General features: G+C 39.0%; 1 protein-coding gene across 4 annotated transcripts in view; it reads left to right on the forward strand.

Moving 5' to 3' along the window:
- The first annotated feature begins 2,988 nt into the window (after positions 1-2,988).
- The window catches only part of LOC112566096, a 38,777-nt gene continuing 16,072 nt past the window's right edge, over positions 2,989-25,693 (forward strand). The window contains exons 1-18 of one of the 4 annotated variants that reach the window (XM_025242060.1): positions 2,989-3,390; positions 4,184-4,386; positions 4,783-4,910; positions 5,404-5,498; positions 7,014-7,077; positions 8,503-8,661; positions 9,006-9,174; positions 10,626-10,703; positions 11,054-11,110; positions 11,656-11,720; positions 13,639-13,804; positions 15,471-15,680; positions 16,299-16,426; positions 17,190-17,227; positions 18,197-18,357; positions 20,945-21,060; positions 25,150-25,190; positions 25,590-25,672. In XM_025242060.1, coding sequence (XP_025097845.1) covers positions 4,240-4,386; positions 4,783-4,910; positions 5,404-5,498; positions 7,014-7,077; positions 8,503-8,661; positions 9,006-9,174; positions 10,626-10,703; positions 11,054-11,110; positions 11,656-11,720; positions 13,639-13,804; positions 15,471-15,680; positions 16,299-16,426; positions 17,190-17,227; positions 18,197-18,357; positions 20,945-21,060; positions 25,150-25,190; positions 25,590-25,672 — 1,905 coding nt within the window. In that variant the 5' untranslated portion in view covers positions 2,989-3,390; positions 4,184-4,239. The remainder of the gene's footprint in view (positions 3,391-4,183; positions 4,387-4,782; positions 4,911-5,403; positions 5,499-7,013; positions 7,078-8,502; positions 8,662-9,005; positions 9,175-10,625; positions 10,704-11,053; positions 11,111-11,655; positions 11,721-13,638; positions 13,805-15,470; positions 15,681-16,298; positions 16,427-17,189; positions 17,228-18,196; positions 18,358-20,944; positions 21,061-25,149; positions 25,191-25,589; positions 25,673-25,693) is intronic. The other 3 variants (XM_025242056.1, XM_025242058.1, XM_025242059.1) reach the window with 3 other exon arrangements.

A 25,693-nucleotide genomic window follows, 5' to 3' on the forward strand; every position in this document is an offset into this window, starting at 1 on the left:
ATAGTCTATTAGCTTATAATTCACAACTATCACATTCAAGTCTGATAACAATGAAAAATATTTTGCTAGATCTCAATCACAGGGAAGTAGAGATTCACATTTAGAGAAGACAAGAAGTCTTTAGCATACTAAAGCCTGGACACCTTGATAATGTGGTTTAAAACTGCAGGGCTTCTGCTAAGGCTAAATTCTTTGGGGTCCCCTTCTTCAGATTTTTAAGGGGTCCCTTTTCTTCGCCCAAATTTGAATGGGACCCTATTGACGGAAATTGAAGGGATCCTCCGAACTTTTAATGCGTACTGTACGCAATTTTTTGCGTAAGCAGAAGCCCTGAACTGTATTTTGAAAAATTTGAGTGTAAGATAATATATAATGGATTAGAGCTGCTTTTTATTTTTTTTTTTTTTCCTGACATAAAAGGAGGCCTGTGACATGTAGAGATCCTATGAAATGAAAAGTGTAAAACTGGTGTGAAAAATTGCACTAGATTTTAGTGGAAGTCGAAAGTGAAGGCCATCTGTGGTTAATGACCATTATCTGAGTAATATTTTGTAACCTTTGCTGCAGTTATAGAGGTGCACTTTCTCAACTTTTTATGTCAACAAATTGTACCAAGCATTTTTTTTGCAAAGAGATGGGGAGGACGAAGTTCGTGTGTGTGTGTACATGTAAGCACATTTGTGCATATCTGAGCACATGGGTGTATAAATTTGCATGAACTTGCATTTAATTGCCTATGTGTTAAAGGAAAATCTTGTTGCATGAGTAAAAAATATATTTTGGAGGGTGGGGAATGGAATGGTGTATACAATTCTAACAGGTTATGTGTTATGAACATGATGTACAGTTACCATTTATGCTTGCTTATTTAATCCATGTAGTGATTAAGATTTGAGGAGCTTTAGTGTAGTTCTCTTTTGGGGGGATAACATTTTAGCAGCTGCAAATGTGATATCCTGCTATATCTTTTTTTCTGCACCACAAAGTGTGGCTTTTTGTAAGACAGCTTACTTGTGGTATATGATGTTGAAAATTATCTCCTTTTTTACTTATCTGGTTTTTTTTGAAACACTGGTTAATAGTGCCTCAAGTTGCCATGAGAAAGTCAAATAAGTGACACCCAGTGAGTAAATCTGTCCCCAAATTACAAGCAACATATTTGTTGACATGGTTAAAACACTAAATTATTTAAATCTGGCATATGAATTTGCATCGTGTACCATAATGGCATGCAAAATACTGTGAGAGCTTATTTTTTAAACTTTTTCAAATCAAATTGACTGGGAAGACTAGGTGACAGGAACAGTTTGAGCAGACGAACATATTCATGTTTGCAAACTTATACAAAATATAAGGCATTTTGCTTTATGAAAGCCTTGTTCTTTTGCATTTATGAAATTTATCAAACTTTAGCTTTCCTGTCTAATTGTGATACCAGCCTCATAGCATTAAGGAAATGAACTCTTGCCAAGTGGATTTAATTTAACCAGTACACATAACAGCATGTAGTAGATCAAATGAAATAATGGTTTTGCTAGCATGCGTTTTGGAAAGTAAAGTATAAATCACTGGATGCAAAACACATTTTACTTAGCTAAGTAACTTGTGATGCAATGGGGAGGAAATAATGACAGTGTTTTGAATTGGCAGTACTAATTGCAGAGCTGCTGTGTACTATTGGCTCCATGGTTTAAAACCCATTCTTTTTCAGAAAATGAATGCATGCATGTACACAGATGTTAAAATCTATGTATGTGAAGCTGTGGGGCGACATTAGTTATGCCCAGACAGTTTGCTCCTGTCTTAAAACACTGCTTCTACAGATTATGCTTTGATTCTTTTTTATTAGTATGATTAAAATGAATGTATCCTTGCAAATAGTCAATGTTAATGTATGGGTGCAGGTACACATGTGTGTGTGCACACACATCCTTTGCTTTTTTGTCCTACAGGTTATACAATACAACTTTCAGATAGTACTCAAATTAGCAGTATACATATAGATGTCGAAATAATTTCTCTCACACATTCCCAGCAATTTAAGTTGGTGACCCTAATACAAGGTTACGGCCAGTGGAGTTGATCAAGTAAATGGTACATGGAATGAATGTTCATTAGTTACTGTTTTCAGTTATAGATCTATTAGAAGAAGTGGTATTCATTTTTGCACTTTTGCAGAGTAATGACATACAAAAATTGACCATTTTATGATTAATGAAAGCATTTTTCAAGATTAGAAACAGAGATGGTGTGCATATATTTAAGAAAGGTGAGAATACATGAAACAACATGTGAATATTCCAGACTGTTAACTTTAATTATTGCATGAAATATGACGTAAAATTTCTGATAATTATAGTTTAAGAAGCTTTGCGGCTAATTATAAATCAGCCTATCTCTAAACGTTTTTATAACTGCACTTTCACACAGAAAAGAAAATCCGGATGCCAGTCAAATCCAATAGCTTAAATTCGAGCACTATTCTGAACTTAGATGCCGACGGTGAACACAAGATATGGCCCAAGCAAGTTTCAAATACAACATGAAAAAACGAGATTGTTGGAAGAAAAAAGAAGCAACAATAAAGTTCTTAGGTTTAAAATTTGGACTACATCGTCAAGGTAAATAAGTTCATTTGTTTCCCCACTGGCAATGATCGTAAGGTGTTTTTAAAAAAACAGGGAAAAACACGTTACTAGCTTCTGCTGCTTCACTTTCACAGACGCTTACGCGAATGTTCATGGTGTGGGTAACGAAAAGCAATGAGTTTATGAACTTAAAAGATTTGTTTTACAGAGTTCCGACCAAAGTTGCTTTTTCTGCTGCTGATACGCACGCATACACATCCTCTTCTGTCAAGAGGAAACAGATAAGAAATTACGTAGGGCTCTATCCTTATTTCGATCTGATAATCTGCTTTAGATCTTAAGTACCTTCAAGGATTCAAATGCATACTTAGAGAGGAAGCAAATAATTTGCTCACAAAGGTTTAAAGTTTAAAATCTACTTCCTGATCAGGAAATATGGCTTTTCTGGGTTTTTTTCCGGAAGGGTGCAGGTCACAGACTGGCGTAGAAAAGACAATTTTCTCGGTAAAAGATGTCGCAAAATAATTTATAAACTTAATCATGATGAAAATAATAGAAAGGATAGTTTGAAATTGATTGAAAATGATTAATGCCTATTTATAGACCATAGTGTCATCAATGTTTTAAGGAAATGTTTTACGACCATTTGAGGTTGCGAATGGTTTTCGCTAGTCAGGCAGACGATAGTTTTAGTCAAATGTAACTGAAAGCTTTTTAAGACTAGTTGAGATTCTTAGGCTTGACGTGAAAAAAGTTCGCTGACCAGAATCACACTTTGCAAGAGAGCTTTCGACATATACAGGTAAACTATTACTAAAATTAAAAGCAAACTTTAATATTATAAATGTAGAAAACATTATTTCTTTGGTTCCACTCAGTGATAACCGATGAGAAAGTTGATGATGACAAAAGTTTGTAGATAGAACTAGTCGCTCTTCATGTAGGCCTCTCAAGAAATGTAAAATTTGATAATCAGTGGTACAAATGAAAGTATTGGTACAAGTCCGAGGTGGTTGTGGTTATGTGCTACTCGTAATACTAATTGTAGCAGAGAATGATTATTCAGTAGTCCGCCTCGCAGTTTTCAGTTCAAAGTTTTTCAGTGTGTTAGTTCCATAAAACCAATCTCATTTGATTTTTGCAGTCAATATCGAAGAAAGATTAAAAATTTCGAAGATTCATAGAGCTTTTCTCAACATGAACTGAAAAGATTCAGTTATTAGAAATTATTGGAAAAGACAATTTTAATCTACAACTAAGCATGTTTCACTGGGTTTTATTTTTCTTTACTACCACGTACTTTCGTTATAAAAGAACACTGACAAAATGCCAATGTCAACGTCAAAGCTAAAAGTTGTATTTTTTGAAAGTAATGTTACTTTTGGTTTTTTTTAGGGGGTGAATGCACACGCAGAGGAATAAGATTTAAAGTTTTGTTTTAAATTAAGATCTAGGTGTGGCTCCATATAACAGACTATTTTCCCAGCCCAGAGTATAAGCCTCTTAAATCGTGTTCAATTAATACGTCGAAATACTCTTTTCCCAGTGGAATATTTTTTTCTCCCTTCACAACTGCACTATTATATATTTGTCAGTTGCTGAAAAGACGAAGGCTGTATAGACTTACGGAAGACAATAACCAGCAGGGAAAATGGAGACAGTCAGTGTGACTCAACTGATGTCAGAAACGGACATAATTGACAGTTTGTTTCATACCTGCGATTCGGAAAATGTGGGAACTGTTCCGGTGTCTTCCCTGATAACTTACCTCGAGAGAGTCACGGACATGCACCAGAAGGTAATTTTTGCACGGAGAACCAAACCAAGATGCACACCATAAGAGCTCACCATAAAAAGAATGACCCGTTTTTACTCACTTGCTGCTCTTCTCGCAGAAAAAAACTAGGCAAAAATATTTTACAATGCTTGAATTCATTGACTTTATTTTTTAAAGAGATGATGAGGTTTGCACGTAGATTTTAAAGCGAATACTTTTTAATGAGAAATGTGTATAAATGATTTGCACGTGGATCGATGTTATTTCTAACCCCATTTGGTGGTGCAACCTTCACATGTCAACAGCAGAAATTTGCCTTTAGGGATAGGAAGTAAAGAATAAACTACCGATTGGTATTGACAGGCGAAGAGAAAGCCAAGAAATGTGTTCATTATGCTTTTGTGTCTTTGTATTCAGCACAAGAAAGCGGTGCAAACTCTCTCAGAATGTCTTGATCCTCTGGGCCTGGATGCTGATGTGGACCTCGAGACCTACAGGCAAGGCATGCATAGGTGGATTGAGCGACTTCGGTGCGACCACATAAGGTACATGTTTGTAGCATAGGTTTTTTTCAGCATTTTCTTGTTCTGTGATGACAAAATGCAGTAATATTCACAATTGTCACAAAGATTCACAGTTTTTCCAATCAGCTAGTGGCCTTCTAGCAGAATGTGGCTGACTGAGCTAGCCATACCATACAATGCAATACAGTATTTGTCCCAGCGGCAATTAAGTGGATCTCTCAGCTCACGCGTCCATATATACCTGACATTCGTATAAGCATTTGGAACCCTCATGGCCGTGACATCGAAAGACATTTTCTTCGCGTCTGTCCGAGATTACAGTCTGGTGATATTTCTTGCAAACCATTGGTTTTTGTTTTTGGCTTTGTTTTTTTTTTTGTTTTTTTTTTTTTGTTTTTTTTTTAAGTATTTGGGGGGGGGGTTTCCTTACATGTCTGAGTCATCTAAACGAAGCAAAATCCTCAGCCTGCTCATAAACTTTATTATAAAATTCATTTTCTTTTTTTTATATCAGGGATTCTGGTGTAGAGGAAGAGGTAATGCCACAGAACAAAATTCTTAGTGCGAGCATGCAGATTGCTGTTTGCTCTCCACAGAATAGAGTCAGAGGTATGTTTCATAAAATAATGTTATGCGAAGCCATGCCTGTGCTGCTCATACTTCCTTTCCATACATTAAAAATGTCCTTAAATTTTATTGCAGGCTTTTTTTCTTCATTCCTTTCTTTCGTTCTTCTGTTCACGTGCTTGGTTTCCACGTCTCTAAAAAAATTATCGCCTGTCTCAAACCTCTTTTTATCCAAAATACTGAAGAAAGCTGTGCTTCACCATCCACACCCCCACTTAGCAAACCATAAGCTACGAGAGCCATTTCAATCTGCTGACTGTGAGCACCATTCCATCGAAACTTCACTTGTACTTGTGATCAGTGATCTACTGTCAGCCAGTGACCGTGACCACCTTTCAAAGCTGTCAATGCTTTATCTTTCGGCTCCCTTTGATAATCTGCCCACAACATCCCTCTTCAGTGACTTCGTGTGACTGGTGGCTTCGTTGGCACTATCATGAAATGACTCTAGACTTCTACCCGAAAGACCTCACCCAGTCTGTGATAAAGATTTGGTCTACCTATTGACATGAAGTGTGTGGGTGCCAAAGGGTTTAGTTATGGGGCCACTCTTGTTTGCAGTTTATGATCAGTTACTGGGATCTGTTATTCCCCAGATTGGAACCCGGTACTACGTGTATGTTGGTGAGTTATTTGTTTGTGGTCCTATTTCTGAGTTACAAAGACTTGTAACCCCCACAGAGGATATTGTGAAGCCAGTAAAGGAGGGAACGAAAACGAACAAATTAAAGTTGAAAGAAGACGAATCCTGGTGTGACTATTGATCCACCACTCTCTATATAAAACCACAACAATGCGTCTGTTAGTCCTTTTTCTGGAGCTTCGCAGAATTCATTTTTTAAAAACTGTATTGAAGCAGTTTATTCCACCAAGAAATTCATGTCTGCATTTGTGCTGTTCCGGCTTGACTATTCCACACCTTGTTTGTTCACTACAAGGTGGTCTCACCCTGCTACCGTTGTCTCCATGGCCTTATTGGGTTACTGCCAGCTACTACCACCTTTTCCGTTCTCTCGGTCTCTTTGACCTGTTCATGCCGACAACCTGCTGTGCCACCCATCACGCGGGATAACTTTGACAGCCGCTCTTTATCTTTGTCTGGGTTCAGTGTCTGGAAGGCTTGTTCACCATCTCTTCGCATATGTATCATCTTTGATGCGTTCAATCTATTGTTTGATGTTTTCGCGTAAGCGGGTGTTTCCTTAAATAAGTTTGTGGTGGGCAGTGTTCGCCTACATGTGTAATGCACATTTTTCATCTTGTCGATAATAACATTTATTGACATCTTTGTATGATAATATGCAGATAATTATTTTTGTCTGTTTACGTTAGGGGAGAAATATTTAGTAATTTGTTCTGGTTCTGTGTCCCTCCTAAGTCTACCTACTCTTAGTCACCGAAAATAACGAAAACTAAAAGTAGTCAGAGGAACTGTTTTGTTTTGCTTTGTTATGCAACTAATGTTATTGTCACCTGAATTTATTTGCCTTTTCGCAGAGTTTGGAATTATGTCCTTGGCCTATCCTGTTACCCAACACAACAGCAGCGAGTTCAAAGAGAGGTTTGAAAGGGTTTTGCATTTAGATTACTCTGACGATCTAGTTGAAATTGAGAGATGTATTTATGGTCTTTGGGCCGAACGACTGGTTTCATTGTGTGATTCTTTATGTCGCTGCGTCTCCGTCTCGTGGACTCTTTTATTGTCTCGTTCTCTGTGCGTGTATGTGTGCATGTGTGTTGGCGGATTTGTATACGTAGGCGAGTGGGGGATGGGAGGGTGTAAGTATTTTTGTAATTTTAATGCGCGCAAGTGGGTGTGCGTGAGTGCGCGCGTGTTTAAGTCAGCAGTAAATAATTCGCAATGCATTAGCAGACAATAGAAGCGAAGCGACAGGGTTTACATAATTTAATATTAAAATACTATATTCCAATAGTTTATTTTCATTGCCTTTATTGCTGGACTAAAAGTTCTTTATATATTCATAGTACACAGGCACTAGCACGCTGTTTAGAGTGGACATCAAAGGCACTGTCTCTCGCTGTAACTCTCTCTCTCTCTCTCATACACACACACGAAGAGAGAAAGACACACATATTTAGGATGCACTCAAAAAGACACAGACGTTTAGGAGTAACTTTAGTCTTCCCTGGTCTTACAACAATCACACATAAGGCGACCACTCAGTTCGCTGTACAGTCCATTAGAGGGAACAGTAATATTAAAAGTCTAGACGTCAATGTGAAGGTATTTACTTGCAATCGTGTACTTGTGTGTATGTGTGTGTGCGTGCGTACGTTTGTATGTGTCTTACTGAAAGTTAAAAAAAGGAAAGGAAAAATACCACCAGAGAGGAATAAGCGCGCGCGCGAACACACACACAGACGCGCAGACTGACTGATAAAAGCCACGTATTAATACATAATCTTTATATTGGTACTAGAGTCATAGCTGGATGATGTGTCGACACTAGCCAGCCAGCACAGTAACAATAATCACTAGGCAATCAGGTGCAGGCGAAAGAATACGAATGGAGTGTTAATTCATTGTTGAATTAAAAAAAAGTGGTCTCTAATGAATTCCAATTACGAATGCAATTCTCGGTTCTTGATAGTAGCCGAGAGCAGAAGCAAAGCACTTAAACTACCTCCCAGTGAGAAGGCAGACATTTAATAGCTTTTTTTTTTAACCACAGTTCCTCAGATGTACTATTAAGTAATTCCTTTTACTTTGTTCGCATGATTTCAAGTCAATAGCAAAAGACTGGTTTCACCCATCGTGGTACATAATTTATTATCAAAAGAACTAGGTCCTTTTAAAAAAACAAAACAGGCATGGTGTTTAAATTATAACGCCGGCTGTTTGTCAGCTAAACAAGGGCACATTTATTTTACTTTGAAAGAGAAAAAAAAGCAGAGAGAAAAAAGAAACATTTTTATCATTTGAATTGATTAAAAAACTGCTGATGGTAAATTCCATGCAAAATAGAGACACTGCAGACTTGCAAGAGCAAATGGAGGAGTTACAGAACACTATCCGTCGGCTGTCTCAAGAAAACAACAAACTACAGGCGCAATTGGATGTTCACGAGGACTCCATAACGGCTCTAAATGAGGAGAAAGCCTCCCTGATGGAGAAAATTCACAGGTAATTTTGATGCTTGTCATCTGCTATTTTACTTTTACTAAGGAAAATGAGCGTAGTTTACCGCATTCCTATTCGGGATGTAACATTTTCAGTACTTCTAGTCGAAGCCCAGAAATCTAACATAACACTCTCGTTTGCCGTTGAATACTTTTACTTCATTGTTTATTTTCTACTAGAGAAACCCAGCTCAGTACTGCTTGTAGGCCTGTCACTAATAACAGCATGCTCGCCGATACAATAGCAAAACTACTGTAGTGAAACTAAAGTGACTAACTCATTTTGTGCGTGCATGTGTGTGCGTGTGTGCGCGCGCGGGGTGGGGATGATGGGTTATGTCCAAGCAGACTGCAGGAGGTTGTTGAATTACAGTCAGAAATAGTGGCAGAAAATGAAGAGCTAAAAGCCACGGTTATCAGATATCAAGATCAGATCAAGGACTTCGAGCACAACATTAATCGAAAGGAGAAAGAGAACATCGCACTTGCCACTCAGCTGTCAGAGTGTGAAGCACAGGTAAGAGCTAGCTAGATAGTCCCTGTTTTTGCATTTCTACGTTAAATGTTATTACTGTTATTAAAGGTATGCACGAAACCCTAGGCACTTATAAGATAATTGATGTTAATCATTGAGGGAAGAAGTTGAGGGAGAAAGATTAGCGCTATCTTCAGCTTGTTCTTACTCATCTATTCCTTTATATTTATTATAAAATGGGGGGAAATAGACTTCTATAGCAGTTTTTAAGGAGTTGAATCTGGGGGCACCTCTAAGAGACGTTTTCTTTTGTGGAAGTTTCAAAAGCAACAGGGACAAAGTCCCCCGTTGAGGTTGGAAGGGTTGTGACTGTCGTTCATTGTTTACGCTTTACAGGCAGGTCAAGTAGGCTTTCTGGTGGTCCAAGAGCTTTGCTACACGCATGATCTTAGATTACCTTTCGCAGTGCATAGAGTTTGCTGCCTGCTACTTACTGATTTTTCTAATGTTTCAATTAAGCTAAACACAACCTGTTTGATGCAACCACAATGAGACCGTGGCAGTATGCCTGCTGGCACAACGGCCGAAAATTGTAGAATTGTCTAAGAAGAATAAATTAACTCCAGGTCTTCATCTAAAAGAATTTTCTTTCTCTAACGCCGTGGCCAGTTTTCCGTTGACCTTTGCGAAACTTTCGCAAGTACGGTTGGAATCTAGTGATCGAAAAGCATGGCTTGTGTGCTCTGAATAGAAGTCGATGGCTAATCTAACCCGTATTGTAGGTAGCAAGTACACGCTTTTGGGACAGAGGGTACGCGCTTATGTCCTTGCTCTGTACAAATTGAAATAGAAATCGAGTCTAAGAAACGTTCAGGCCTATTTACTTTAGGTTTGCTGGTGAGTTCTTGCTCGGCCGTCATGTTAGATACACGGTGTGTGTTGTGTGCGTCTCTTGTGTTTGCCTATCGCGCCAGTCTCGACGACCGACGAAAACTGACCTTGAGTCGGCTAAATCGTGGCAAGCTTGTGCCCCACAAATTTTGTAGGTAAATGAGAAGTCATGGTGCCTGTCAGCGTGATGTAGAGTTTGTTCTAGTGTTAATGAAACGCCAAAGGTGATTGGACACTTGATCAGGATTTTTTTTGTTTTGTTTTGTCGTTGCTTGTGAAACCATTCATAAAGAAATGCAGCTTTCTTTTAACAACTGAGTGGTTATAATGCTGAATTATCTGTAAGAATTTATTTTCAGAGCTGTCTCTCTGCTAAGGCTGTAACAAAAAGGAATGATATTCATGTATCCTGAAATAGGTATCTAAGGTTCCTCATAAATGTTTCAGATACAGTAGGCTTATCATGAAACGAAAATTAAGTATTTAGCTCATACCTTCCACCATTGCACTCAGCAGAAGACAAAATACCCGCAAAAAAGTGGACGCAGAACTGATAGATAATACAAATATACTGGGTTTTTTTTTTCTTTTTGTCAAACAAGCTATCGAAAGTAAATGAAGAAGAAGAGACATCTCAACAATTAGTAAAAGATCTGAAGGCGTCGTTACAGAATCTCAAGGTGAGTGGATCTGATTTATTTCTAGAATATATAGAAGATATATAGAAGATCTTATATAGATATATAGATCATATATAGAAGATTTCGAAAATGTGTGCCTGGAGTGTAGCAAGGTCACAACAATCTGGCGTTTAGTTGTACTATAAAGATCGTGTATGTCTGAGAGCATAAAATTATTACCTACGAACCATGCGTACTCGTAAGATTTTATTAAAAAGCAGTCATTCCTTATGCATCCTGTTCTTGATCACATCGGTGGATTTTGAAATTAATTACCGTAAATAACTCTTCTGGAGTCTTCAACGTTCCTACCTCTGTATCACTTGAACTAATGATTTCATTTTTTTCAGGCATACTTTCAGAACATTTTTGAGGCAAAGAGATCTCATGAAATAGAACTAGCAAGCGTAAGTCTCACTTCTTACTAAATTTTTCCCATACTAAGATAGTTTTTTACATTTCTTTTTGTTTAGTATTGTTAACACTATAATCTCTAGATACCTTTATGTGGGGTTAAAATATTCCCAGTATTATTAAAGTATCATCTGTAATACCCAAGTCATCTGCATGTGTATGCATGTACACATATGTTTCGAAGAAAGAGAGAGGAAGACAGAATTAAGTCAGTGGACTTGTGTTTGTTTTCACGCGCATGTGGGTATTTTTGCGATTGAGAGAGAGGTGGGGGGGGTGAGATTATTGGTATCTGGCCAAATACTGCCATCAAAAGGAATAAGAAGGGTAAGCAAGGTGGGGTGGGTAGATGTACGTATATATGTGTCACATTGAAGGGATTACAGTTTGAATAAAAGATGAGTATATGTAAATACCATAAATTTTAAGCATCAGCTTGGACAGTGTGCTATATTGTGATAATATTAGACTTAGTGCTGAAATGCAGCTGTATTCAACCTGTAAGATGTGTAACTGACGGACGGAATCTTTCTTGCAGGAGCTGAAGGCAAACAATAGAGAACTACTTCTGCGGCTCGCACACCTGCAGCAGAATCTTAACAGGTGAGACTGAAATGTCCGTGCTAATGAGGAGGTGATAGTGAAATTAGAAAGATGTCCTCGGAGTGCGTGCTATTTTCGTGCATGTTAACAGGCGTAGAGTCACACTAGTTGTGTACAGTAAGGCTGCGAACTTTCTGACAACTGACACGCTCTGCTCTTTGCTTCTCGTGAGACAGAACCATGAGACCACCAAGATCTGGGACGATCAGTCGAAGATTGCCTACTTTAGCCTCTGCTAGCCTCTCATCAACAAGTCTTTAAGGCCTAGCTAAGTGTTTGTCGACCCTTGTGACTCGGTGCTCCTTTACTTGTGTCTGTGAGGGTGTCACAGGCAAGCTAAAATACCGAGGCCAAGCAAGGACATTGTGATATACTTGCTGAGTGGTGATTTAAAGATGTGTACTTAGAGACAGCTGTTCGGAGTGCTTGACTAAGTGTAGAAAGATGCACGTGCTTTAAGAGGGTGATCTCAGGTTGAAACTGGTTAACGACGCCTTGAGAGTAAGATTCTGATGCTAACAGGAGGTTGAAAGTCAAATTACACAAAATGGAGTCACAAAGTGTGTCGTACTATGTGCAATGTCTGCAACGCGATTTATTGGTGATACAAAGGCCTAGTGCGGGAACATATGCATATATTCTAAATGTGTCTGTATCTATATGTGAACATTACTTATTCTTCTCTGTGCGTGCGCTCGTGCGTGCGTGCGTGCGTGCGTGCAGGTCTGTTTCCTCTCTTTCACTTATTTGTTCGTTTGCTGTACACGAATGTTGGTGTCTGTCTTCATTTTCAGTTCATTCTATTAAGAATGCATATCGCTGTTCTTTCGTGCAATCACATGCGTGAGCCACTGGCCGTGCTTTCTGCGTCACAGAACCTTCAGAAAGAGTTCAAGCCTTTTAAACAAACTAACCACTGTCCTCAGTGTGTGTCCTGTGCGGAAATTAAACGACATATCAAATTGACAGTCAATTACCATTGTCTTTTTTTAAGCTTATTAGCATAATTGAAACTGATGTCCGATGTCCTGCAGAATGAAGTCCCTTTACGGTTCGAAGGCAAATGAATGTTTGCTATTCCAAGTCACCTAGATTATCTGAATGATATCTTGAAGTTTGAATATTGATTACTAGAACCCGACTTTTAAGTTGCTGCTTTGACATATGTATTCTCTTGTTCTGTGTTAAGGCATGCATTAATTTATTCCAGTATCAACACACGGAGGGCAATACTTAGAGATTTAGAAACTGAGAAGTCCAAGAGGGAATTTAGACGGTAGATAGGACTAAACCTTCAAACAAATGAGAAAGGAAAAACGTGTATACTTTTCGCAGATAGATCAGTTTTCCTGTTTGTCATATGACCTACACTTTACACTTTTTCCAAACATCTTGGCAAACCTTTAAGGCTGGTGTTTACCATCTGTTCTAAAATTTCGCCTTACTTTTCGGTTTTTAAACATGGGAGCCATGGTATAGGGCCTCTCGCCAGCTTGACTAAACATTAACTCATTCACTTATATGAATAATATGCTCAACGGCAATGAGGTTTGAGTCACACCAGCGTTTCTGGCACCTAAAATGATCACAAAACCAAGAGAAAATGATCCGTCTGTCTGCTGACTTTAACGGTTTGTAAAACAGTTGGCAAAGTAGTTGGCAAACCTCTGTATTTGAAAGACGTGTTTGAAAAACAGGTTTTGTTTTCTCGTGTGTTCTTAGCTTAAACGATAGTTGGGGGTTGAAAAGCTAATGATGCATCTAATTAAGTATCTAAGTTGCTGTTCACTTGGACGTCTGCAACTTAACACATTTCTATAAAACAAATATGTAATACAAAACCACCTATAATAATGCAGGATCATTCACATGAAATCCATTGAAAGATGTTGCACTCGCTTTGAATACTTACTTGAAGTTTGCAGCAGCAGAATCAACAGCAGAGTGGCCTGTTGGCACCAACTCGCTCTCACAGCAGCGACAACAGCGACGAGGATGGCGTGATTTTGACCTCACACCCAGGGTCCACATCTGGGAGTACTCGGTCCAGCACTTCTGCCTCAATTCACTCAGAGATCAAGGAGGTTTATGTTTATCATTTATGCATTTAAAAATGTGAAGCACGTTTGTTTATTTACATGAGGGGACAAAAATAGCAGAATAAACACATTCTGTCAAATTTAGGGATTCAGATTATTTTAATGAAGCATTTTAGATTTTCTTCTTAATTCCTCATTTCACCCTAGTCCCACACTTCTACATCTCCAATAACTAGATTAAAGTAATCTCTATGTTGCCACACTTCAGGATTTTCTCCTTACTTTGAAGAATACCGCAAATAATCAGATATAGCGAGATCATCATAGAAGAACTTATAAACAGACGGTGACTGAAGGGGGAACTGAAAAAGGGAAATGAAAGAAAAAAAAAAAGGAAATACAAACAAGGAATCATGAGGATGACGATGATATTGACGACGACCAAAACCACCACAATGGCGACAGCAGCAACATGTGGATTTCATGGTGTTATTACAGCAAAAACGTCTTAGCCCAGTAGTTATGATGTTTTCATTGTGTTGCGGAAAGTGACGACATTATATGCATCTACACCGAGAGGTTCTTGCCCACAAGGTTTATTTTTGTACATTACACGTTGTGACAGGTTTTCTCCTACTTATTATGATTCTTTAATATACCTTGAGGGTAAGAGTAAGCAAGAAACAGAGTAGAGTATGCTTGAGCGTTGTACTGCAACCACAGGTCACTATTGCAAATATTAACGACTCTAGTTGTTGGCATAAAGTAACGGATAGATAGATTGTTTCTAAGAAAATGTGTTTCTTTATTGCAAGAGTATAATTAGTGACAACTGTCTTTCAACTCCCAATACAGCTAGAGTATCGATGTACTCTTGATTGGCAGGCCACCGGCGACTGGAGCCTTCATGTCTTTGTACCGCACGAGTTTTGGCTGGCAGCCAAATTTATGCACAAAGAGCAATGGGTATAACTTATTACATAAACTTTCAGGTGAAAACAGACAAGGCATTGTCTACAGCCGTAAATTATATGCCCGTTTTAGCATTTTGCACCGCTGCAGAGTACAACGTTACTACTTTGAGGCCTTCTCTAACTTACGGTTGAAAAAAATCCAGCAAGAGTTCTGCAGGAATGGGTCTCTGATAATGCGAGAAGATGCAAATGGCGGAAATATAGAGTTGGGCTCCAGCCAACCACGTAGACTGTTCCTGACCCGCAGCTTTGTTGTCACTTTTTGTGTCATTTTCTTACCAGTGTCTCCAGGGAATGGGTTAATCCTTTCAGAATGACATGCGAGTAATTTTAGTTTTATGACAAATTTAGTGTAAAAATAACGTACAGATTCTAAGAATCTTTCCATGAAAGTGTTGTTCCGCATAGTTCTCGAAATATAGCGTCGGAAAAATAGGTTAACAAGATAGAAAATAAAATATTCGTTAAAAAAAACAGTCAGAAAATCTGTTAATAAAAATTTTAGTACATCACATTAGTGACAGCCATTAGTGAGCAAGTCTAGCGACAGTTGGTCCTGTTTACACATCGCCTATTTGATAAAATTCGGTTTTCCGGATGGTATTCTTTAAATACTTATTGGATTCTACATTCTCAATATCTTTATAATGTGCATACCAGTCTACCCACGATCTCTAATCTACTTATATAACCTATACACACAAACAAACATACGTTTGCGTTTCTCTCTCTCATAGCTAAGACAGCCGCTGGTGTGCCAGTTGCCATTGTGTGCGAAGGAGCAGAAAGAGATGCTAGATGGTGGGGTCACAGTCTTCTCGACATCCGGCGATCAGACAGAGGTACCCGGCTTTGTGGACGATTTTGAGCACGCCATCGATTCCATTTTAGCTACCATTCCTGAGGACGTCCTCGATGTGAGTGAAAGTCCAAGATCGATCGTAAGGGTAAAAGATCATAATATGATTAGCTATGACTGAAACGAAACAGAGTAATAATATCTCCAGAAGTACACGAACTTCAGTGGTCTACAACTTATGATAGTTTACTTTAAGTGAGATTCTTAGCATTTTATACCAGTGTGATATTGTGATAAGATTTCATTCCATCTTACCGCTATGGGAAAGACGTGCGTGCGTGCATGTGTTTCTCGTCCTTTTTTCTCTTGTGTTGTAAAGTAAACGGTGAAAGTTACAATTTTTAAGTATTTTTGTACCGGATAATAATGTTCTACTTTAGTCTTCGTCACTTACTTTATTTTACATTTTACGGGGAAAATTTCACAATACCTAAAATGGTCATGACATCGATAACCTATCGTGTTGTAAAAAACGTTACCCCAAATAAAATCAGTGAAAACATTTCTCTCAGGTTTATTTGACTACTATTCACGTCTTAAAACTAAACAAATGTCTTTGAGGTTTGCCAATAGATTACGCTTACATGTCACAATTTTAATGGATTCGATGCATATGTTAGCAGCCTCTGCTTTTTCGTGCTAACGTATGTTCCTTTTCCATCTGCTATCTCAAATACCCATACCCTGCCTGAAACGAACGTTTCAGGGACTAGAAAACAGTTCTCAAGTAGACCTGCCTGAAAATGTCGCCAGAAGTTCCTCACAGGACAGAGGGATTATGAAAGATGCATCGAAGGATGCCACATTTTCTCACAACAGCGCTACAAGTTTCAGGTAAAGGTGTAGACACTGCTTCTTCTAGAGTTGTTTAAGACAATAGTCTGAGTAAGAGGTATCTGGTGCCAACACTAATTTAAGTCCAGAGGGATACCAGTGTTTATGCACTGTCATAAAGGAGCTGGATTAAAACTGTGTACTGATGTAGTGTCTGGTGTAGATCAATTTTTAATTAAACTTGCTTTGTAATATACCCAGAGTTCCAAAATCAAACAAATGGTCTTCTTTATCCCTGTCAGTAGAAAAGTTGGCCGACGCTAATGAATAAATAGGTCACAGATGATAACAATGAGAGCTCACCTACAAACAGGCTCGCTCTCTCCCACAGAGAAAGAAAAAAGAACACAAAGACAGAGAGAGATAGAGATTAGTTCCTCAGACACATGGAATGCATAATGAATGTGATATGCATGTAATGTCTAGAGTGGGAAAAAATGCACATACACCCTCACCCTCTCACAGACCCTCTACACAAACAAACATACACACAAACATTTACCATTCATGTGTTCACTGTGTTCATTATGTATCTAATTTAAATTGCTTAAAGAATTAATGGAGTGTGAAAGTTTTCCCTAGGGATTGGGTAAAACTGATGATTTTGGCGTGTACCTCTAGAACGGAAGGAAGGTATTCACTCCGATTTTGGGAAGTAATACCTTGCATTGAGCTTTATACAATCATTAGAAAAAAATGCATCCTGTTGTTCATTTAGTCATTTAAAAGATTCATTGTATACCCCACTTTCAATTTGTTTCAGACTGCGAAGATTTTTTGCCCTGATTAAGGGCTTGAAAGGTGAGCTTTGTACCAGGAAATTCAAAAAGGCGTATACATGTATATTTAACCTTCCCGACACTGATGTTAAAGAAAAAGAGAGATCTACTGCTCTCCGTTTTTATTTTCTCCCATTGTGTCCAGGAGCTGTAGTTATGAACAAGGGTAATTTTCCGCCTTGGGGTAACATGGAGAATTAAGCGTTTTGTTTTCGAAGTTATAGTGTGCTGTCCAGCCCCTTCCCCCGGATGTTCTTTTACCCTGGATTTAGAGTCATAAAGTGGGAGCAAAGTTGCATTGGGGCAAAGAAACATGAAGCATACTCCGTAAACAATAGCTTCCGTTTAATAAACCAGTTTATTGCATATAATTCTTTGGGAGCCCAAGAATCTGCAAATTTTTCATTCATTCAGAAATTGCAGTACAAAAACGTCGCTTTTATTTCCTTACGACCACAGCTAAGGGGCAGCCACTTACCCAGCACTGGTAGTAAAGAGCTAAACATCATTTAAGTGTTGCATTTTGTTGCGTCGCATGGCCCTTACTGAAAGCACAGGTGTTTCAGAACACTTTTAGTAAAGCTTACCAAACCAATTGACCTTTCCATGATAAACGGTTGCTTAAGGATAGCTGTTTAAGAATTAGTTTGGGCATTTTGGAATAGAAGTGGTTTATCTACAGCTTTGGAGTATTGGCTGAATCCTTGGCCTAAAAGATCACTGGGTTTATCCTTTATGGTGTAGCTGAAAAGTCGTGTGTGTGTATATATATATACACCGTGAACAATTTTGAAGATATTTAAGTCTTTTACATTACCATCTTTTGTTCTCTTTCTCCCTCATAGTGCTTGCCTACCGTTCATTGGGTCAGCCTGTCTTCCCGCCTGCCTATAGACTCTCTCTCTTTTTCTTCCTCTGCTTGCCTGATTTTGCCTGAATACCTCGTGACTAGAACAGTACGTAGCTCAGCAGTGGACTGCGTATTTTCCAGAGGAAAACGAGCGTTTACGTCAGATACATGACGGCGTGCTGAATACCATGCTGAGTGATCCGAGTAGCGAGGGCTCTGTCGTGACACCCGACTCCCGTGTCGTCGTATTGCGAGATTTACTATTAGAGGAACGCACGCAGAAAGTTCAGCTCCAACAACAGGTGAGCTGGACGTCATGCTGAAATCATACTGGCTACATCTATGCTGTTGTGTTTGGAAGGGAAAAGTGCTTCTTTCTAAAGGCGATTGGCTACATCTACAGATCCAATAAAGGCTAACGAGGAGCAAAGAGAAAGAATGCATAACGCTGGTCAACAATTAAATTATTACTGACTTAAAAAGATCGTAATCTGTAGTATCTTGATGTGCTGAAATTTTTTTTTATTGGCTGTCGTTTTGAAGACATTTGATATAGTTCATTTTCTATGTTTCACGGTGCAAATTTAGTAGGACTGTAACAACATTCTAAATAAGCCTAGAATTATGTAATAATGCATTACATTGCTAATACCGTCATGCACACATCATCCAGAGTTTTCTGATGCAATGCAGTACTACTACCAGGTGACTGCTTAAGTAAGCTGACGTCAGCAGTGTACTATATAAAGCCCAGTCAGAAAGGTTGAGCATTTGAGATATTGCAGACTTCGTGGGATACAGTTTAAGCTACTGTTATATAAAACTTACTATTTTATCCATTTAGTTACAATACAAAACACTGATGCCTCGAAAGTGCGTTAAGACCGTGGACAATTTTTGCTGTATTTGTGAGGAAGGGACATTTGCCAACCAGAAGAAAAGTTTCAAGTGAAGAAAGCATATCATCTTTACTTCAGATGCAAGATTGGTGACCAAGACCAGCCTTGGGCGCCACATATATGTTGTGCTACATGTGCAACACAGCTTTTACAGAGGTTAAATGGCAAAAGACCATCAAGGTCGTTTGCAGTCTCCATGGTGTGCCGAAAGACAAGCAGCCACACAAATCACCGTTACTTCTGCTTCGTTTCTTCTCTTTCCGGTTGGATAACAAAGCAAAAACCCAACATTCCTTCTGCATTGAGACCGGTTCCACATGGTGATGGACCTCCTATTCTAGAACTTCCAGTAGAATATTCTCTTGATTCATCTAAATGATGATGAGGGTGAGCCGACCTGTTGTTCTGCTGGTCAGAAGGCACTAATACAGACTTTCACTGTGGTGCATCATCAACCCCACACAGAATAACACAGGAAGAACTACATGACATGGATTGGATCATGATTTGGACTTATTCAAGAACAAAGCAGAATTGCTAGGTTCAAGACCCCAACAATGGAATCTTCTAGAAGAATACGTCACAATTACTTCATATCGAAAGCGCCACCAGCAGTTGGAACCTTTCTTCAGAAAGGAAGGTAATTTGTTATTTTGTTCCGATGTTGAGGGCCTCATGAATGCCTTAGAAATCACTCATGACCCACAACAAAGGAGAGTATTTTTAGACTTTTTGAAACGGAGTCGTAAGGCTATGCTTTTGCACAGTGAGGCCCGTCTTCCATCTATTCCAGTAGTGCATGATGTTCACATGAAAGAGACTTACGATAACTAAAAGCAGTTACTGAATTCCATTGAATATAAGAAGCACAGCTGGCACTTCTGAAGTGATTTGAAGATGGTAGCCCTGTTAACGGGACTGCATCAGGGATATACAAAACGTTTCTTGCGCAAGGACTGGACTCTGAGACAAAATATAGCAGAAGGAGAGAAGAATATACAGCACCCAGCTCTGGTCGATGCTCACAAAATCCTGCTACCCCTACTTCACATCAAACTGGGTGTGATGAAGAATTTCATGAAAGCCATGGACCGAAATTCGGCAGCTTTCCGATACCTGCATGAAAAATTCCTCAACTCAACGAGGCAAAGATTAAAGAAGTTTTTGTGGATCCTCACCTTCGAGAGCTCTTTAAAGATGACCGGCTGCAACAACTAGCTGCAAGGTGATGCGAAACAATCATGGAATGATTTTCGCCTTGTGTCTATAAGCGTTTTCTGGAAGGTAAGGGCAGAAAACTACAAGGAACTAGTAGAAGACATGCTGATGCACTATCGAACACTTGGCTGCAGTGTGTCTCTAAATATCTACTTCATTCCCATCTGGATTTCTTTCCTGACAGTTATGGTAGGGCTAGTGGTGAACATGGCGAACGTTTTCACCAAGACATCGCAGCAGTGGAAAAACGATACCAGGAAAAATTATCCACTACCATGCTGGATGACTGCTGCTGGACACTCCCCATAGATGCTCCCGAACAGGTGTACAAGATACAGGCAAAGAAATCTAAGATGTAGTCTTTGTAAAAAAATTGTTGACCAGTGTAATATACTCGGAATAATTCACAAATCATACTAGCATTTGCCATAACATTGTTTCAGATTTTTCATAAAATGCCAAAGCAGCTATTGAAAGTCATAGATGTGACTAACTCAAGTCCGTTTTATTTACAACTTAAATAAGTCGATATGCAATCTTCAGTGGGATTATTTGTTATTTTTCTGTAAACATCATCCAAAAGATGCTATTGATCACTCTAAAAAATCTTCTGTTTTAAATTTCTCATTTGTGTTTTTAGTGAGAACCTTCTATTGTTGTTTCAGTTTTCTTACTCTTTGAATCTCTACCTTTTTATTCCTGTAAATGACTTACTTGTATAAGGGCTTTTTTCTCAGTTGTTTTATTTTTCATGATTTGTCCAATCTTGCAGGTGAAATTGCTCAAAAATAAATGTAGTCTTTCACATTCTGATCACGAAGACGCAGGATTCAAATATCAAGAAGACATACTGGCACTCCAGCTACAAAAAATACAACAGCTCGAAAAGTAAGAATTTCTTATTTCTGAGCTTTGAAATGATCTTTGGAGGTAATGTACATGGTTTTATGCATTATTTTGATGTGCTTCAGTTAAGTGTTATGATCATGAAGTAATCACGTTCTGAAAAATAGCTCATTTCGTTAAGTAACATTTTAGCCAATTTGATCGCCACCGGAAATTGAAGGATTCTCAATTTATTGCATAATGCACTTGCTTGCACCAAGCGTCGAGAATATATTTGCTGTGTTTACACATCATATTCTCCAGTTTTAAGAAATATAAAAAGCAAGAGATGCAGATGCTTATAGTTCTAACAATTTGCAGACTGCATACAGAGGACATCTCTGTGTATATGTGAACAGATTTTTTTTTTTAAAAAAAGCATGTTAAAGGAGGTTACATTTGGGTGGTATTTTAGCTTAGAACGAGGAACCATCGTGTGGTCGCAGAGAAAAGTCGTGTTTGCTCCAGACAAAACTTGCCAATATTAATAAAATCTATAGCACTGTTTTTTTAGAAAAAAGGTGGACAGTTTTTCGCGTCTTAAAATAAAAGCTTTCTGTAATCAATGAAACCATGTTTTGAAAAATGGTGGTGTGGGGATGATGATTGCATAAGGAATGACGGGAAATATTAGAAAGAAATGCACAACTTCACAGGACTCTACGTACACACTAGCAACAAAAATGCCAAATGGATCTTACTGAACAAGATGCATGCTAGTGCAAGCGTGCTGACTCTTATCAAACACATCCGATAAAGAGTGGTCCATCCAATTACCTCGCCATAACTTGTCCTCATATCCAAATAAAGTGTCTGAGTGAAGCGCAATCAGAGGAAGGAACGTTGCAGTGCATCTGACGGAAGAAATAGAGGCTGTGATTGGTGACTATCGATCCGCCGCCTGATGGATTCTGTGGAGTGCCCAACGCCTTTCGTGCGGATAAGTGAAAGCGAAGAATGGGAGTCGAACGTTTCTTGAGGGTCAGGCACGAAAAGAGAAGACAAACGAGGGTCACTTGCATAAGAAACCACAAGCAGAAGAAGAGATTCCGTGTCTGACGTATCACAGTGCTGGCAGGCAGAAACAGGCCTTGCTGTGTTTGGTACTGCGTCTGATGGCCGAGAACTGGTCTCATAATGTGTAGGACGATTTTTCTTGGCGTCCTTGCAGGAGCTGGCAAGCGTACTGAAGCAGGAAGTTCTAGCGAGATCGAACGGAATACTAGCGTGCTTTTCCACAGACTGTTCTACATATGGTGATTTACTAGGTCTTCTCTCTGAACAGTGATGTGGCACTAATCTGTAATGTTAAGGGTTTAAGGAAACAGTGATACAAAGATGGAAGTAAAGACGGTTATAAATGTTAGAGATACTTCTGTATTAAACAAGTCGCCATAGTTACGATTCTCATAGGTCACCAGATCTGTGGTAAATTTTTTTCTTTCAGAACAGGGCTGGTCACATACGAAACGAGAAAGAGCTTAAAGAAGTGCATGACAAATGTGGTTCAAGAGAGATGCTTTAACTTTAGTACAAGCTTCAATGTATTTTGTACTTTTTGCGGGCTGGCGCTGTCTGTAGACAGTTTTCTTTACATAAACATGGATGCGCTTAACGAGACAGAAATGCTATAGTTTGTGAGTCACAAGGGCAGAAAATAGCTGGAGCTGCTAAATCTAGTAAACGAATATATTTCTGGTGTTGTTCGGATGTTTGACCAAACACAGAAACAGACTGTAAACGAGACGTCGACTACTTCATCATTATTTAGCAGATGTAGTTTCTGCTTATTCATAGTCATGACAAGCACCACAGTTTTTCACAAATTTTAACAGCCTGAATGTAAAATACCTCAAACTGGATTAAGCAAGGATGAAAATGCGCATAACATTATTTTTGAAAGGAAATTAACAGCAACTCTCTGATGATGTTTTAGCGCAATGTGATCACAGGGAAAGTAGATTTTGAAAAATTATAGAAGGATACTGCCATGGGAACGTGCTCGTCAAAGAGATCAATGCATCCGTCTGCGCACTCCTCCAGTACAAGGCCAAGCAGGTAAGGCACTGAATACATTTCATTCTATTCGCCGGAACAAAGATCGTGTCCCTCAGCTTCTCAGAGGAAATGGGAAGCAAATGGCCTAATATCGTGTACTCGTTGTCCTTGGTGTCACCAAGTTCCATTCTAAATTCTGCATCTATGAGAGAAAAGGTTACGAGAAATTTCACAGAAAGGACAAGTCAAAATAGTAAGTAGTGAGTGAAGTCTCGCCTTGCGACATCTTCAAGAGCGTTTGTTGACTAATGTAGATCTTTTGGTAAATAATAAAGCAGTCTGTGGGATTTAATGTGGTTATAACAATTAAAATTGTTTTTTCTACAGCCTATTTCTTTCGTAATGGAAGAATTTCGGATGTGCAGCAACATTAGTCTTTGAAAATAAACCGTTTTCATTTTCCTAATGAGTGGTGTTAATAAAACAATTAAAAAAACCTGTATGAAATTTAGTTTTGGTTGTCGTTTAAAGTAAGAGACTGCATATATTTCAATAGACACATATTCTACAAGCAGATGTTCTCATATTGAACTGTATATTTTTTGAGTCGGAGTATGAAGAGCAGTGTACAGAATAGGAACTATTGATTTAGACGCTGACTGCAAAATAGAAACAGGAACCGTGTAGCTATCGGCGTTTTGTTAGCTGGACAGGGTCGGCTGTGCTTCAGCTTCGGCTGTTCTCTTCCTGATGCATCCTATGGCTATTGATTTCGAGTTATAGCATGTGGGCGGTGATAATGAAATGATATTGATTTTCTAGTTACGTGACGTAGTTCCTCGTTTACATATGTAAGCGTGCGAGTGGGTGATCAAGGACAATAATATGCATGCAAAATATTCTTATTGAATATCTTAGACTCGAACACTTACCTCCACATTGTTGGATTGCTTTTTTTCTGCGGCATTTTTTCCCATACATTATCCGATGCGAGCTTTCATACTTGTCTCTTTAAGCCGAGGTAATGCTAAAAACCCGTTGATTTTTTTAAAAATAGATTTTTCTCAAAAAACAGAAAGGCTGTTCCTAGACGGTATACAAAACATCTTCCAAATTTTTAAGCGCCAGACATATTTAGTGCTTACACAGAAAACACCATACGTTAAATTTGCAAATCCAGATCAATACCTATCCGGTGATGTATTTACCCATTTTTGCCCCACATCGTGGCCTTTCCCTCGCTTCTTACATTTTTTTCCTTCGATAACATGAAAGGACGATGCTAAGTTGGCCGAAATGCAGAAGAAATTCGATCATAGCACGGCATCCTATGAATCAATTCCAATACCAGCCCGACAGCTACGCCGACCCTAGCGGAGCCTTCACTCCGCGTGGACCAAGGCGTTGTGTCTAGACTAGTTGAGGCTGCTTGTGGCCTTTCTGCACCAGAGCACTGTCTAGTGAACTTTCTTCGTCTGTTGAGCTTGCACAGCACGACTGGGGAAGAATTCAATATGAGAAAGGAAGGTCTTTTCCAGTGTAACCTACAGGCCATCTTCAAAAGATGTGAGTGAACTGTAATGAAAGAGAGTCGCTTGCATGGACGGATATTCCTTTGCTGAGTACGCTGGACAAAATAATTCCCTCGTCTGCTTCTTTGGAAGAAAAATGAACGTCACACTTGGGTCTCGGTGGGCTAGTACTTTTGCAAATACATGTGTAAGCCCAGAGATGGTGAGTGGCAAGCGGCTTAACTAAGGATGAAGATGGATCACTGCGAGAAATAGCCCTATGTCTTGATTTTACTCTTCGCCTGCCTCGCAAGAAGATGCAAAGTAGGACGCCTATTCTCACTGTGTTTATCGCCTTTCTGTGACTTCTCATCATATTCCCCCAGTAATCTAATTCGTTGCAGTGACATATTTCCACTTTTAAAGACTGTCGCGGTGGCTAATGTTCTCACCAGTGTCTGCAGAAAGGTGGCAAGTTGTGTCATTCAAGCGTAAATATTACAGGAATACACTTTCTTCTATTTGTGACTTTGTGTAGTGCACATCTTTCAGACATTCTTTTAAAGACGTGTGTTTTTTTCAGGTCCAACCTGCTGCTTTCCGAGAAATATCACAAAGCAGAATGTAAGACATTTTACTTTGTGTCTCTGAGCATAAAATATTACGTACGTGTCATATCACTTTATGAAACACGATTTAACAATAATTGCTTTTGCAAAAGGAAAAGCCACGAAAACATCAATGAAAACCATTAAATGTGCCTGCTTAGTCGTAACATTCATGCATACGTAAAGCATGAAAAGGGTAAAACCCCAAACCCCACCTTTAACTGTCTCACAATCTCCGTTTTCTGGCCTCCCTATAGCGTATCTGAACGGACTAGCATATGCGATATTTTGGGGGAAGACAGTGTCCTGCTGGTTTATTGCTGTAGCTAGGTAAACCGGCTTATGCCAGGATATTCGTGACTTCGTCTGGAGGTGTGGTTCATAATGCTGCGTGCATGTGTCCTATCTGTCGCAGTAAAGATCACAGATTTGCAAGAGGAAGCATTGCAAGCCGCTTTCAAACTCGAGAGAGAAAAGAGCCGATGTGCCAAACTGGAGGTAAGAAATTATCGTCACAAA

Source organism: Pomacea canaliculata, linkage group LG6 (assembly GCF_003073045.1).
Source record: "Pomacea canaliculata isolate SZHN2017 linkage group LG6, ASM307304v1, whole genome shotgun sequence".
In the NCBI taxonomy this organism is placed as follows: Eukaryota; Metazoa; Mollusca; class Gastropoda; order Architaenioglossa; family Ampullariidae; genus Pomacea; species Pomacea canaliculata.